This window comes from Hippoglossus stenolepis, chromosome 7, assembly GCF_022539355.2.
Source record: "Hippoglossus stenolepis isolate QCI-W04-F060 chromosome 7, HSTE1.2, whole genome shotgun sequence".
Lineage (NCBI taxonomy): Eukaryota > Metazoa > Chordata > Actinopteri > Pleuronectiformes > Pleuronectidae > Hippoglossus > Hippoglossus stenolepis.
Genome location: NC_061489.1, coordinates 19,760,936 through 19,774,809, shown reverse-complemented (window position 1 = coordinate 19,774,809; position 13,874 = coordinate 19,760,936). Strand labels below are relative to the sequence as shown.

General features: G+C 40.9%; 1 protein-coding gene across 3 annotated transcripts in view; it reads left to right on the top strand.

The window, feature by feature from the left end:
- The window catches only part of diaph2 (diaphanous-related formin 2), a 340,142-nt gene that overhangs the window by 290,908 nt on the left and 35,360 nt on the right, over positions 1-13,874 (top strand). For all 3 annotated transcript variants that reach the window (XM_035160754.2, XM_047340479.1, XM_047340478.1), the window contains exon 29: positions 4,303-4,395. In XM_035160754.2, the coding sequence (XP_035016645.1) occupies positions 4,303-4,395 (93 nt within the window). The remainder of the gene's footprint in view (positions 1-4,302; positions 4,396-13,874) is intronic.

Genomic DNA, 13,874 nt, shown 5'->3' with positions numbered 1-13,874 from the left:
TTGGTTTGGGAGGAGAGTGCTGCGCTGATACAAAGTCAGATGTTGATGTGTTTGATTAAAATATGTGATTATCAGGAAGGTCATTATTTCATATTGCTGTTACTTGTCTTTTCAGTTATCGTTGCCCTGTTGCTCCCAGTTTCACTCACCCGTACCACACAGAAGCTTTTCAGAATTTCGAATAATTATTTGTCTCTTTTCCCCTGAAGGCTGCATGTGAGCCATCAGAAAATTGAGTTCTCGATCGATCCACTGTTTTTTGTTGTTGTTTGTTTTGTTTTTCTCCCAAGTCCAACATGCACGAGATGACAGATAGCAAATTGAATTTATGAACAGCCTTTGTTGACACTGCTGCATAATTATAGGAATGCCATGGCTTTGGTGTTTAAAGAGGGAGCCCAGCCTTTCATTCAAATACATACATGGTTTTCTGCTCGGATGGTCGAGTATAAAGCTTTGTCACATTTCTGAGGCGACAGCTGTTCTTTTACTTCGCAGTTGTATACATATTTTGAATGCTGTAGATGACTAGTTTTAATTAGCAGAAACAAACAAATGCAATGTCATGTTTTGCATTATGCAAGCTTATTTATTTAGTTCCTGACTGGTCCTTGACTGATGATTAAGAATTTCTATGGAAGCCTGAATGATGCATTGGTTTTCTGAAAGACTTGGCTCCTTCCCTTTGTCTCCTCTAACTGTTCTTGCCATGAGCATAGGTCATCCTGCTGCCATTAGCTGGAGTACTCTCTCTGACTCCCGTCTTGTACCCAGAACTCTTGATGTCTTTGTTTGACAAACTTTTCTTTACTTCTCAGCTAAGAAATCTGCACCATAAATCTGGATTAGTTAAGTGGAGGCTACGCTCTTGCGGATACACAACATGCATTTGTATCACTAAAAAAAGGTTCAGGCAGGTTTAGGTGAAGTGCCCGTGTGCGTATGCTTGCAGTGTATGTTTTAGAAATAATTAAATGTCACAGGGCTCAAGCCGTCAAGTATCCAGGAAGGAGTTTTAAAACCTTGTGTCTTGCTTCGCTCCACTAGTCCCTCTCAATAACCCACTCCACCTCACGCACTACTGCACCCACACAAACCCTCTTCACTTTTCTCACTTGCTGCCCCCCTGTGCTCTCTTTTTCTTATTTCTGTCTGCATTCTGCCTCCTCCCTCGTTCTGTCCTTTATATCTCCCTTCCCCAATAGTGACACTTACAGTATATGTGCTCTTTTTTATCTCTCCCTCTCCTGTTAATACATGATTTGGTGTTCTGCTCCTGGGATATCTGAAAGGTACATTGCAGCCACTTCCTTCCGCTGTAACTGAAGTTTTTATGCCAATCCTACTGAGGGCCCATTGCTCTTGTTATCCCTCTTAATTACAAAATGCAAAAGTGCTGCTTGTAAATACATTGTGGAGCGAGCCAGTCCCCAGGGCTCAGTGTTACATTTGGCACAGGCTCTTGGTCTAGGTAACACCTGATGTTCAGGTAAAGGAGTGAAGAATGGGGGATTGCTGCTAGGCAGGGATCAAAGTGAGAGATATGGAACAGGTACACCGTCTCTCTCCGGGAGGTAGAGGTTCACAGAGCTTTATTTCTGCGGTTAAAGGTTTAACTGTTTAAGAAAGTGCCTAAAAGTGCAAGAGCTGCAACCATGTTCCACAGTTCCACAATCTTTAATAAGATCATTAAAGGCCCCTGGGGCTGTCTGTTGAGGTGCCCACCAAGGTGTTTCATTACTTGAAGGGTTTGTCAATGTCTTGGGTCTTAGCCCATCTTAACCCATTTAGAAAGCAATTTCCTGTGAGCAGAGGGGATCTTTCCTCTTGAGAGAGATCTTTGGGCATAAAAGGTTAGCTTTTCTGTAATTCCCCAGCATGCAATCCACCATTTCTGTTAATGAGAAGCGGATGAATATTTGCCCTAGGTTTTACAGCTCAAAATAAGACAAGAGTGAATTGCAGAAATGAGGCAGAAATGTCAGCTTAAGTGGGCAATGTTGCAATAAGTAGTGGAAAAAGGTGTTTTCTCTGAGGATTTCTGAAATAAGTACAGTCAAATAACTCATAATTCAGTTTTTTCTTCCTACAAAACGCTTACCTTGTCTTTGCAAATTTGTGGAATATTGTATGAATATATTTGATTTGAACTACCTAGTGTGAAGGCTCATTTGTTCGAGTTTCTTGTAAAGGGTAAGGCCTGCTCGAGTTTAAGCTGTGGCCCAATAGGACATAGTTAATTGAGCTCTGTGAGGTGACTGGGGAGAGTGTTTCCCATTTTAGTCATTTTGGTTCTGTGTGTGTGCAATCCTCCTGCTGAACCACAGTCTACTCGGGCTCCCAAGTCCTGGCCATTACAAATGATGAATTGTGCTACAGTTAAGCTAGAAGTAGGACAAATTGATCAAAGTGTCAGGTGCCCCCTGTGATGTCTCCATGAAGAAGGCAGTGAAGAAGGAGCTGTCAAAAAGTTTCTTATGCCAAGGTGGTTGTAGATAAATGTTTACCTGCCATTTAGCACTTTATGCCTTCTGTCAGATCCACAACGTGTCCTTCCTAACCTACATACGAAGAAGGAGTAGCTAAAGATTTGGGGCGTGGATGCATTTATAGTAGCTGCAAGTCGCCATATTGTTCTTTAGGTCCACAGAAAAATGAAACCCATGCTTCCCCTTTTAAACCAATGAGCTCGCTATCTGAGGTGTAGTGCTGCAATTTGAGATAAGCACTACTTGGCTCAGCTTTGGTTCTGTTCTGATAAAGCTGGTCTAATTAAGCTTGATTTAATCGGGATTGCTTTTAAGCACCGCACACAGCCGGAACAGATACTTTGATTTCAAAGTAGCCCTTGGGAAGGACTTGAGGAAGAAAGAGAAGGAAAGAGATAGAGAGCAAAACTAGTGTGAGTACGAGTGGAGTTGTTTTTTACATTTACACATGACATGTTTCTATTCTCAGTTTCACTGTCGTCTTGCATGAGTGATTTCAGGTTGAGTGGTTTGAAGGAGAGGGGGAGAAAACATGTTACGCCCTGATTTTCTCTGGTGATGGCAACATACTAGTAAAATGAATCCTGTAGCGTTCGGTGTCAACGTGTTTTGTTCATAAATTCAATTTGCCTGACTGTCGTGTCTCTTTGAGTAGGCTGCATGCAGGTAACAAAAGATTGATCACCCTAGCGTTGGGGAAAGTGTGTTGTGCTGAAAGTAGCAGTTGTCTCCACTTATTGTTTCCCTTCAGCTACAGCTGTAAGCACAGTGGAGGAACAAGACGCCGAGACCCTGATGGTAAACAGTGGGGACGAGCTAGTTCACTCGTGTACGCAAAAGAATTGATGGCCAAGTCACCAGCTCCACAATAAGTCACCCTAATGATCCCGGTGTAAAATAATGCCTGTTCTGGTCTAGAATGATAAAAAGGGTGCCCCTCTGACTCATTAGTATTGGGGTGTAAAGATAGATGACCCAGATATAGAACCTATGCTCATTTTTGAACCCTTTTTTTCACTGAGCGGGATGCTGCTCGTGCACTGTGTGGGCTCAACTTGTCATTCCTTGGGCCCGAGCATTTCAAGTGTCTCCTACTTGTCTCCCCAGCCTGGCCAACTGCCTCCAATTCTCTAGTTTCATGGATCCGCACGACAGCTGGAATGGTGGGCTGGGGGAATGTTTTTCGAAGGTCGGACCTGGTGTCATTGACTGAACAATGATAGAGCGTCCGTGTATTGAGCGGCTCCACACTAAATCTTTGTAAAGAGCACTTAGCTCCCCTGTGTTAGCCACAGAAAGAATATCTGTCAATGACCATCAGTGGATGCTTTCATCCTGAGGCTCCTCTGCCTGTATTAGTTGCTCAGCTCTAAGTGTATTTTCCTCCTCCCCAGCTGTTTACAAAAAATAAAAAGGACAGACCTGATTGACAGGCCTGTCTCAATACTCATGCACCTTCTGAATGACTTGTTTATATCTCATTCACAATCTCGGGTCTCTATTGCCGTGATGTAAAGGGATGCACATGTTCTTTTAAAGGGCATACTTAGCTGCCATACCTTGTATTACACCTTGAAACGTGTGTGTGTGTGTGTGTGTGTGTGTGTGTGTGTGTGTGTGTGTGTGTGTGTGTGTGTGTGTGTGTGTGTGTGTGTGTGTGTGTGTGTGTGTGTGTGTGTGTGTGTGTGTTTGTTTGTTTGTTTGTTTGTTTGTTTGTTTGTTTGTTTGTTCATGGACAGACTCGTATGCTGTTCTGTTAATGTAAGTATTGTCCTGTTAACACCTTTGCCTCTTTGTACCTGTTCTCTTACAGAGGGAGATGAAACTGGTGTGATGGATAGCCTAATGGAAGCTCTACAGTCCGGAGCAGCCTTCCGTGATCGACGAAAACGGACTCCACGCAACGGTAAGGCAGCAGAGACACACAGCACTCATGTCCCAATTTATATGTGTTGTCATTTCTGTCAATCTCACATGAGAAGAAATCTGCCAACTCCCTTAAATTGGTTCCTGTTTGCCATAAGAACTGGATAGTTTTTATATAATAAGTTTGTACGTTGTGTTCATGTGCTTGTGTCAGTTTGACTTGTTTCACAGATTACTGGCCGATACACATGCAACATTAACATAGGAACATGTGTGCATATAAACAGGTCCCAGAGTAACCAGCACACGTGTGGCCAGTCTGGGTCATTCCCTATTAATCATCGCTTTGCCATTCATGAAGCACCTATCATAATTTAACCACATTGGATGCAGTTGGACTGAGGCTGATATTGAGTCATCCTGGTGTTAACATGTTTCATTCTGCCATGATGAATGGCTCTCGCCCAGCTAAGAGTGGTGCCAGGGTCAATTGATATGCAAGTCAGAGTTCTGCACAAGAGCCACAGGTGCTGCCATCTCCACACTGGCTCATCATGGTTGGAAAGCAGGAGGGTAGAATAAAAATGTACCAATCAGATCAGCATTTTAAAAGGCAGAAGAGATCCTTTTCTGACCAAACCATCTATTTTTAGATTGTTGCTGAACAATATTTACATCTGGAGCGGTTGTTGGGTTGTAATAATTAGGCTTACATTTCTGTTAATAGGGCAAAATGTACTCTTTGTCTGTGTAATGTAGATTCACTAACTATTTTTACATTATTAACAGTTTTTACTTGTAGCAAAATGGTTATTAGTAGCAAATACTTAGTCGACAAGATATATTCTAGAGAAGATTACCAGCAGTATAACAGTCAGACCTCTCCTGCGTGACAGTAGGTTAAAAAACACATATTAACGCACTATACATGATATATGCTAGTACACACTGGTACATTGTCTGTCTCGTATCTCATCTGGTTCTGCCATCAGTCATCATTCCTGACCACATTGATGCATGTGTGTGTGTTTAAACAAATTATAAGATTAATAAATATTGTTGCTACTACTATGATTTGGGGGAATTGTGCAAGTTATTAGACTCACTTATGGATTAAACTGATAATTTAATAATAAGAATTAATTTCAAAGTGTTGTGCATGAAAAATCATTTAGAATTAATCATTGAAATTAAATCCTCCGATCAAATTGTGTATATATAATGCTCGACTGAAAAGACGAAACGTTTTTAATCAACATACACACATGGACATACACTTTACTCTTATTTTAACACATATACTACTTTTAATCTTCACAATTTCATTCCATATTTCTTTGTTTGGGGTTTAATTGGAGCAGGTGTCTTGACTTAGCAAAGCCAAAGTTTTTTTTTCTCAAGTGGTTAATTTCTTCAAAATATCTGACCTGTCACCTCTGACGCCTTTTTCTCTTTTCCTTTTCCTCCATCTTCCCCTTCTTTAATTTGATTTTGATTTTTGATTTATCACCAACGTCGTTGCAGGTGATCAAAGCCCTTCCAGTCCATCCTCTCGGTGGCCGGGTGCTAACTATGGTAACAGAACCCTAGGTGTGTGTATTTAATTGGCTTTTTAACCCAGCACCAACCTGTCTCCTACTGCACTTCATATCAGAACACTCAAGCTGAGCTGGTCTACAACATGCAGTGTCTCTGGCTGAGTAATTATGTTTTTCTTAACAAAGAATGATGTGTAAGATTCAATGTAAGTAAAAAGCAGCACCTTACTCCTCAGCAGTGTCAAAATTAATCAAAACTAAATTTGGCAGTTATAACTTATGGAGAATCTTGATTTCCATGATACTAGAAACATATACACCCATAAATCTACTTGCATTTTTCACGAGGAGATGATCGTATAGCTTGCATTTATTTGTATTCTAGCCCTTATAAGCTCTTGGCTCATGCATTCATAGCACACAACACACAAAGAAAAGCATCCATTTGAAATGCTTGCCAATACAGAGGTAAAGGTCTCATACATAATTACCACTAATGAATTTATCTTGTGAATAGGGTCACATGAAAATTGCAGCAGCAGAGAAGGTAAACTCTTGAGTGGAGAAACTGTAAAGAAAACATGACATGATCTAAATCTTACATTGAATACCTTTACAATCCAACACAGTATTGTGCACTATTATTGAAGTGGCCCTTCGTGTTGGCATCTTGATCCTCAATCTTGTAACAGTAATACAATCCTAATGGTGTCCATGTAACTTATAGGAAATACATTTTACTCAGCACATTCCCTGCCTTGTAGAGCAGCTACAGTTGTCATCTAAGTGTCCTGCTTTTCATATGAGTCTGTGCCGTCACTGCATGATACCACCTCCAGTCTCTGTGTTCTGCTGGATATTTCTGTAGAGCGTCTTTCTTCTGGCACTCACCATGTCTTTGTTTATTATGTTGCCTTTATGTTTGGCAAATGTCAAACTGACATGCGACAGCACCTTGACGGATTGTTGCCTTTAACGCAGATGTCTTTAATCAAAACAAATTGCTTGTCACTCTCAACAGAATTTGTCTTTCTTGCTTTAATATGTTGAATCTGTTATGGATGCATGTTTGGGTACCTGATGCTGTGATCGTCTATGTCAAGGATAAGTGTGTATTCATCTTATTGGTACATTATTTTGCTGTAGCTATAAACAAGCACCTGCATCTACAGTCAGTATCACTGGGTTGCTATGGGGATAGATCAGCACTGCTATGTTCATTTTCTTTTAAACATAAAGGTAGATTTCTTATAGCAACTGGTCCCCTGGTCATGTGGTCCTCATGAGTCCTTTAGAGGACATCACCCTACAACACATTAGTTAGCGGTTTAGTGGATTTAGCGTCAGGATACGCAAGAAAGGAGGGTTGTCACATTTGAGGGAAGCTTTGTCACAGAGCCTCACCGAGGAAGTCAAAACACTACACACTCCGCTTGGAATTTTCTGAATGGAATCTTATGAGTGGAGAGTGTCCAATGTGTTGGGTGGGATGAGAGTCTGCACCTTTACACCTGAGGCCATGTTGCTGATGAGTTTCATGTTGTACCTTCAGCAGTGATATGTTATTGGATCACTGGATAATGAAATACTGTCTCTGTTTGTGAATATGCTTGATATGCAATCAAATATCCTTTATCTCTGTGACCTATTTTCCTTTTCCCGTGACACTACCAAGATGACAGGGGTCCTTATGGTGGCTCTTTCTCCTGCACGGCACCGTGCATCAGACTCAGCACACTTTTTCCCCCATAGTGCACATCACTGCTATGCTACCTGAACATATTATGCACTGACAGTTTTCTGTTTATTGATATGGAACTCAGTACTGTAGTTTGAAAAACAGCTGCATGGATTCTCTATTCTGAAGTGATGAGAGAGGAAAATCCTTTTGACATGCCGGCTCCATGGATTTTTTTTTCCTAAATGGAATCTGGAAATGAGTTCAGATGCTATAGAGCATAGGGGGAATTTGTCTCGTCTCATGAAAGGAGGACAAACAGAAATCTTTACACACAGTTTGAGAGGAATTTTTTAAAAGCTAGCCCACACTCTGTAAAGAGAAACAATTAAGTTCCCCAGTGATGGATGATTTGGTAACAAAAAGCATCTCAGTCACTGAAATATGTCTTTGGCTTTTTAAATCTTTGTGCATGATTGGATGCCAGTCAGAATCCAAACAATGATGATTTCATTTTTGGGTAAGTGTGACCATATTAATGGTTATTTTCCTTCAATTTGCACATATTTGCATTTTTTCAGACAGAATTTCAGCTCCTTTACGGCTTTACTATATCACACAGTGGGCCAAATCTATTCACTCCTGCTTGTCATGTCTGTTGTAATCTCATGCTTTAAAGCTTGATTAACCTCCTGTCACCCTCAAATGAGCAGCGTGTACCAGACAGAGTCTCTGCAGCTCGCACCAGAATCTTTGCTTACGTCAGACGAGTTCATTTGGAACCAGCATGTCGTTCTTTGTCATCCTTCAAATCAAACTACACTCCAGCAGACTACCTCAAGTGTCAGGCTGAACACAATTCTAGATGCCGCCAGTTACAATTACACCCACTTCCAGGAGCATTTCCTATTTCCTATTCTCCACTTTGTGTAAGACGGAGGCCACACTCGCGTGTTATGCAATTACACCAGCCAGTCCTAATTCAACACGCAGAAACCTGATGGATGGATGGTTCTGTTGGAAGTTCAGACTCCTCTCAGGAAGATAAAAGTATTTTGTGAGGTTGAATCCGCTTGGTTTAACAATGTATATTACTGTGGGGGTTCACAGACAGTGTAATTCAGAATTAGGTTTCACTTGAATAAGGCCAAAAAAAGATATGAGCTAGCTGCTCCTTTTGTATCTCCTATTCCCTTTTTGGTGAGACAGTTACCTTGGTATCTGGCAGGAGATTGGTGGGTAGAGAGCATGAGCCTCTCATACATTCTGGCTCATCGATTTTCGGTCAGGGATGAAAGCCACAGACTCAGTAGGTCTTTCATACTGGGGGGCATCCCAAAAGACACATCAATCAGTTTTCAAAGAGAACCAAGCCAATCTTATTTATTTACTGCCTTTTCAACGTCATTACAATCCCAAATCAGTGCCTCTCTTCTTCCCTGCTCTCCTGCTTCACCTTCACAGGTCAGTCCATCAAAAAGTTCTATCCTCTGTTCTATATAGTAAGTCTCTTAAGGACTTATTTGACATTGAACAGGGAGGGATCATCTTATGCCCATTAAAGACTAGAGATGCGGTGATATAAGTCTTGTCAGGGTGACGGAATTTCTGCCCACTGTCTAATCCCCCGAAGCCGAGCGGTTAATTCATCTGGTAAGGCCAAAGAGTGGGGCCCCTGTAAGTTTAATGAAGATGAAATTACCTATTTTCTCTCATGAAAATTTAAAGGAAGGAAGGGGATGGATTTAGGGAATTGCCTTTAAAGAAGATGCTGGTGAAGACAAATAAGTTAACCCGTATCCTCTTACATCCTCCAGCCTCATTTGTGACATAAATGATCTTTTAATATTTATATGTATGTCTTTGTTTGTAATCCACATCACCCTGATGTACACAGCCTGGCAGCTATTTTCTCATCATTCCCCTTATCTGAGGGAAAATCACCCCTTTGTTTCTGAAATTACATCAGAGGAAGTGATAGTGATCGTAATTCCCCCAGCAATTAATTTGTACCCATCGCTTTATCTCTCGCTTGTTGTCGGTCACCCTCTCGAGCAGTTGTTCCTATACTGTTTCACACATATACACACACACACACACACACTTGTGTCACATATCTGATAGGGACTGTTGCTTTAGGGTGTGTCTGGGTTGTGGGCTAAAGCCCTTTGCCTCCACAAGCCCCTGGCTTTCACTTCAGGGTGTTGATAGATGTTATTCATTGGGGCAGCCCTAGGGGCGATCGTACAGGAAGTGGAGCTAACATGATTTGGGGCGAAGAGGCCCAGAGGGTGTCGGTGACTCTTGCTATAGCTTGGATGGCTTAGTAGATGTGAGATATCAATAGAGCAGGTGAGAGAAGGGCTCTGTAGAGACATGCTGCTGGAAATCTATCACCTGCTTCACAAAGATAAGGTTATTTATCAACAACCAAAGGGAAAGGTAGATGGGAAGGAACTGATGCATGTGACGTCCTAGACCATAGACAAAGCCATTGTCCCTCCCATTGACCCACAGGGTCCTTCTGTGGACCTGATCATTTGTCATCCTCAGCAGAAAAGCCATTATGTAGATATAGATGAAGATTTTATGAACCGTTTGACTACCCTTGCCGTGTAACTAATTCCTTGCTTGACTCTGTCAAGAGAGGACAAAAGTAAGTGAAGTGTAACATGGAACCAGTTTGAGGGGATAAATCAAGTTTTAATAAAAAGGCAGATTCTCTGAGTGGACACTAGAGGTCCCTCTCCTGTGACCCTACTGCCAAGTACCTCTAAATCCTTTGCTATTTAAACTGAAGCTATCTACCCGGGCTCAGGGTATCAACAGGGGGCTGTCTGCTAGGCTCTTTGATGCAATTATGCCCTTTTACACTTCCCTGTCTGAGGAGATTTACCATGCAGAGCCATGCTTTCTATGGTAATGCTCGCTTTTTATTTCCCCTTTTTGAAGAAGTAAGGTCTTTGACCTCGTGCTGTAAAGGACTTGGAGCTCTCAACACATATGTTGTCAATATTGTCTTATATTGGTTCAGGGCCTCCTTGATGTAAAAAGTACTCAGCCCTCCTGCCTAGACGACCATCAACGAACAATAGCAGAGCAAAAATGTCTACTAACTTATCATATTCAATAATATCCGAGAGCGTTTGCAGTGAGCTGGGGTTTTTTTCTTGCTCACTCTCCAAACAATATTGCCTTTCAAGTAAGTGGGCAGTTATGAAAGGTCACCCTAAGTGTAAATTGTCAATACTGGATCAATTTTGGAGGGCAAATATGCTTTGGAGGCCCCATAATGGAAGGTTTTATCTTATTTTTACCCAGGGCACATTCACACAATAAGATTGATATCGTTCATTGTTTGATGAATTCCTAATAGACCTATAAACTTGCAGAGCTTAAAGCCAAAGGAATGCCTGTGAAAGCCAAATACAGGGCAGGCAGTCGGACCCACCCACTAGCTGAAAAATGGCCCTCATATAACTCGAATGGAAGCTCGCCCAAGCCATCATGCTTAGTGTTGAAGGATGGGCAACTTGCGTCGGTTGAATTAAACCCTATTTATCGCTCATTAGGCATCCAGCAGGGCCAACTGATGATCAGCTAGAGAACAAATAATGTGCGGTGGAATAGGATACCATCCTGTATGGTTATGTGATCCACTGACAATAAGAAGAAGAGCCACAGTCAAATGCTTCTTCTCCTGCTGTCATACTCTTATTGCCACACTTTTTTTTTCTTCCTCAATATAATGTGGCTATGATTAAAGTATAAGATTTAATGCCCGGGATGATGTTTGCATTTGAAGTGTCAGACACTATCTACAATCTGTCAGCCACAATGAGCTGGAATTAATATTTTACTTTCCTATTAGGGAGGCTTGATATATGTAATAGAGAGGTATAGGAAAGGAACGGCAGACCAGGCGATGAGTGATAACGGTAATTCTCATAAATACAGATAAAGGGAGAATGTGTCAAAGATAGTTTAATGTTCCATTCAATGTGACATATCAGTAGAGGTGCTGGGAACGAGGATATTAAAGAAATTACAGCATGTGTGATGCTGTGGGTTGAAGTAGCTGCATCTCAAACATTACTTTCCTGACATTACTGTTTTCACAAGTTAGTCGTGTTACAAGGTGAATTAAACTTATTTAATCAGCGGTGTTATTTAAGTCATGCCTTCCTTGGTGCTAGAACGTTTTTTAATAACAATTTTATTATTGTAATATGTTAATTTTTTATGTAAGATTTTTTTCATATTTAGATGAATGAATGAAAATGAATTAATTAACAATGCTTCTGAGACGACTCCCAGTGAAAGTGACACTAACTGTAACATTTCACAGTTTTACCTGTGATCGAAAAAGTTTTAAAGACCTGAAAAGGGAAAACTTCTTGTAGTTCCTCAATTAAAAACTCGTAAAAGGTTAATTATTTCTGAAACCATGTTGCAGTTGTGTGCACACCTTTGCATTAATACCACAGGAAATAATGCTTACAGTATTGAAAACACAATTGAATTTATTATTTATACTTTTATTGAACTGAATCAGCATCTATTAGTTCAGCAACTGACGGATGAAGACACTGAAAGGCCACATTTCTTTATTGTGTCTATTAAAAAGTGAATCATGTTTGTCATGAGAGCAGTCTCCTCACCACGATACATGCTATATGAAAAAGGGAATCAGCTGATCGGTCATTTCACTTTTAAAAGACAAAATTATTTATAATACGAAGGTTATTTGCAGAAAGACCGAGGACAATGAGTTTAGAAAGTAGTCAAAGCTTTTAACCCAATTTACGTCATGGAGGACGGGAAGAAATGGAAGTTGTGATCTCATGTGGAAAGAGGTGCATTCATGAGGGAGAGGGGGTGGAGGAGAGAGAGAGCCATCGGTTTCAGTGTAATGGAGGGAGGAGGTTTATTGTGCAGTGATGGACGGATGTATCGACACTGATAGCGTTAAAGAGTTAGAGAGGCCACCAGAGACAGAGAGGGTTAAATGAAGGTAAAAAGCTGAAAACCACAGTGATGCCACATGTACTCTCATTCTTACACACACACACACACACGCGCGCACACATACTTGTTGTGTAATCAGCAAGAATGCTTCCTACACTCAGGCACTCCCCCTCCAGTCAAGCATGATTGTGCTTGACATGGTCCCATCACTAATGCTTACTGATGCCCATTTGCGAGGCTCTTCACATTTATTTATTTATCTGTTTATTTGCATCAAGTTTATTTATTGATGGGCCTCAAGGATATGATGGCAGATCTCCATTTGCTGATAGGGAAGTCAGAAATGGAAGGCTATGAGGGCATGCGTCTTTACACGCGAATGAACAAAAGACAGCGGGAGGATAGAGTTCACCTTTTTTTTATTTAGATCCCAGCTGTTGAAATAGCTTTTCCTTTCTGGTAATGGAAAAGTGATATGGCCCATTTAGTTACTTTGTGCTAATCCCAAAGGTTTATCTGCCTTTTTCTTCCCTTTTATCTCTTTGTCTTTCTTCATTCACTCCTTTGACTTCTACTTGGTTAAAGTCTGATAGAAGGATTTGAGTGGGGTCAAATTATTCCCTTGCCTGTATGAGTCTTTCAAAGCTTTTCTTTGCAGAACTCTCAGCCACAACAGTACGCTGCTGCTGCTGCAGTTGACCACCAGATACCTGTGTGGGGGTTTTTGATACACGGTGTCTTTAATTCACACAAACTGGATTTTAAAAGAAAATTGTTATTTTTTCTAAAGTTTTTAGATACCCTCTTGTCTTTCGTTAAGGCTTTACATATTTTGTGTCTGTAGCTTTTAATAAGATGTCCCCTTGCCTGTGATTGTTACACGGGATGATGCAATTAGAGCATAATGAGTGTAAGGGTAATTGTTGTTACAGCAATGCTTAATTACCCACAAGTGTACAATTTGAGATCATTAGCTTTGGAAGTCAATTTCTCTGGCCAGAGGTCTGCCAGAGGACCTATTGGGCCACTTTGGAGAGGTGCGAAGAATGCCAAGTTGAGAATTGCTTAAAGATGATTACTTTGACATCCTAAACTCGAGGTGCCAATCCTGAAATTTCTAGAAATCCTCTGCCCTAATCCACAATTTGTACCAGATATTTAAAGGGTAAATAAGGTAAATCTTTGGCCAGCGATGGCACAATATAGATGGAGATTTTGCAGTGATAATGGCCGAAATATGGGGACTAAACAGAGCTTTGAATCTTCTTAAAATAGTGTATGGGAAAGAAAAATGTTCAATTTGTGTAAGATTACTAGGAATGCATAAAAGAGATA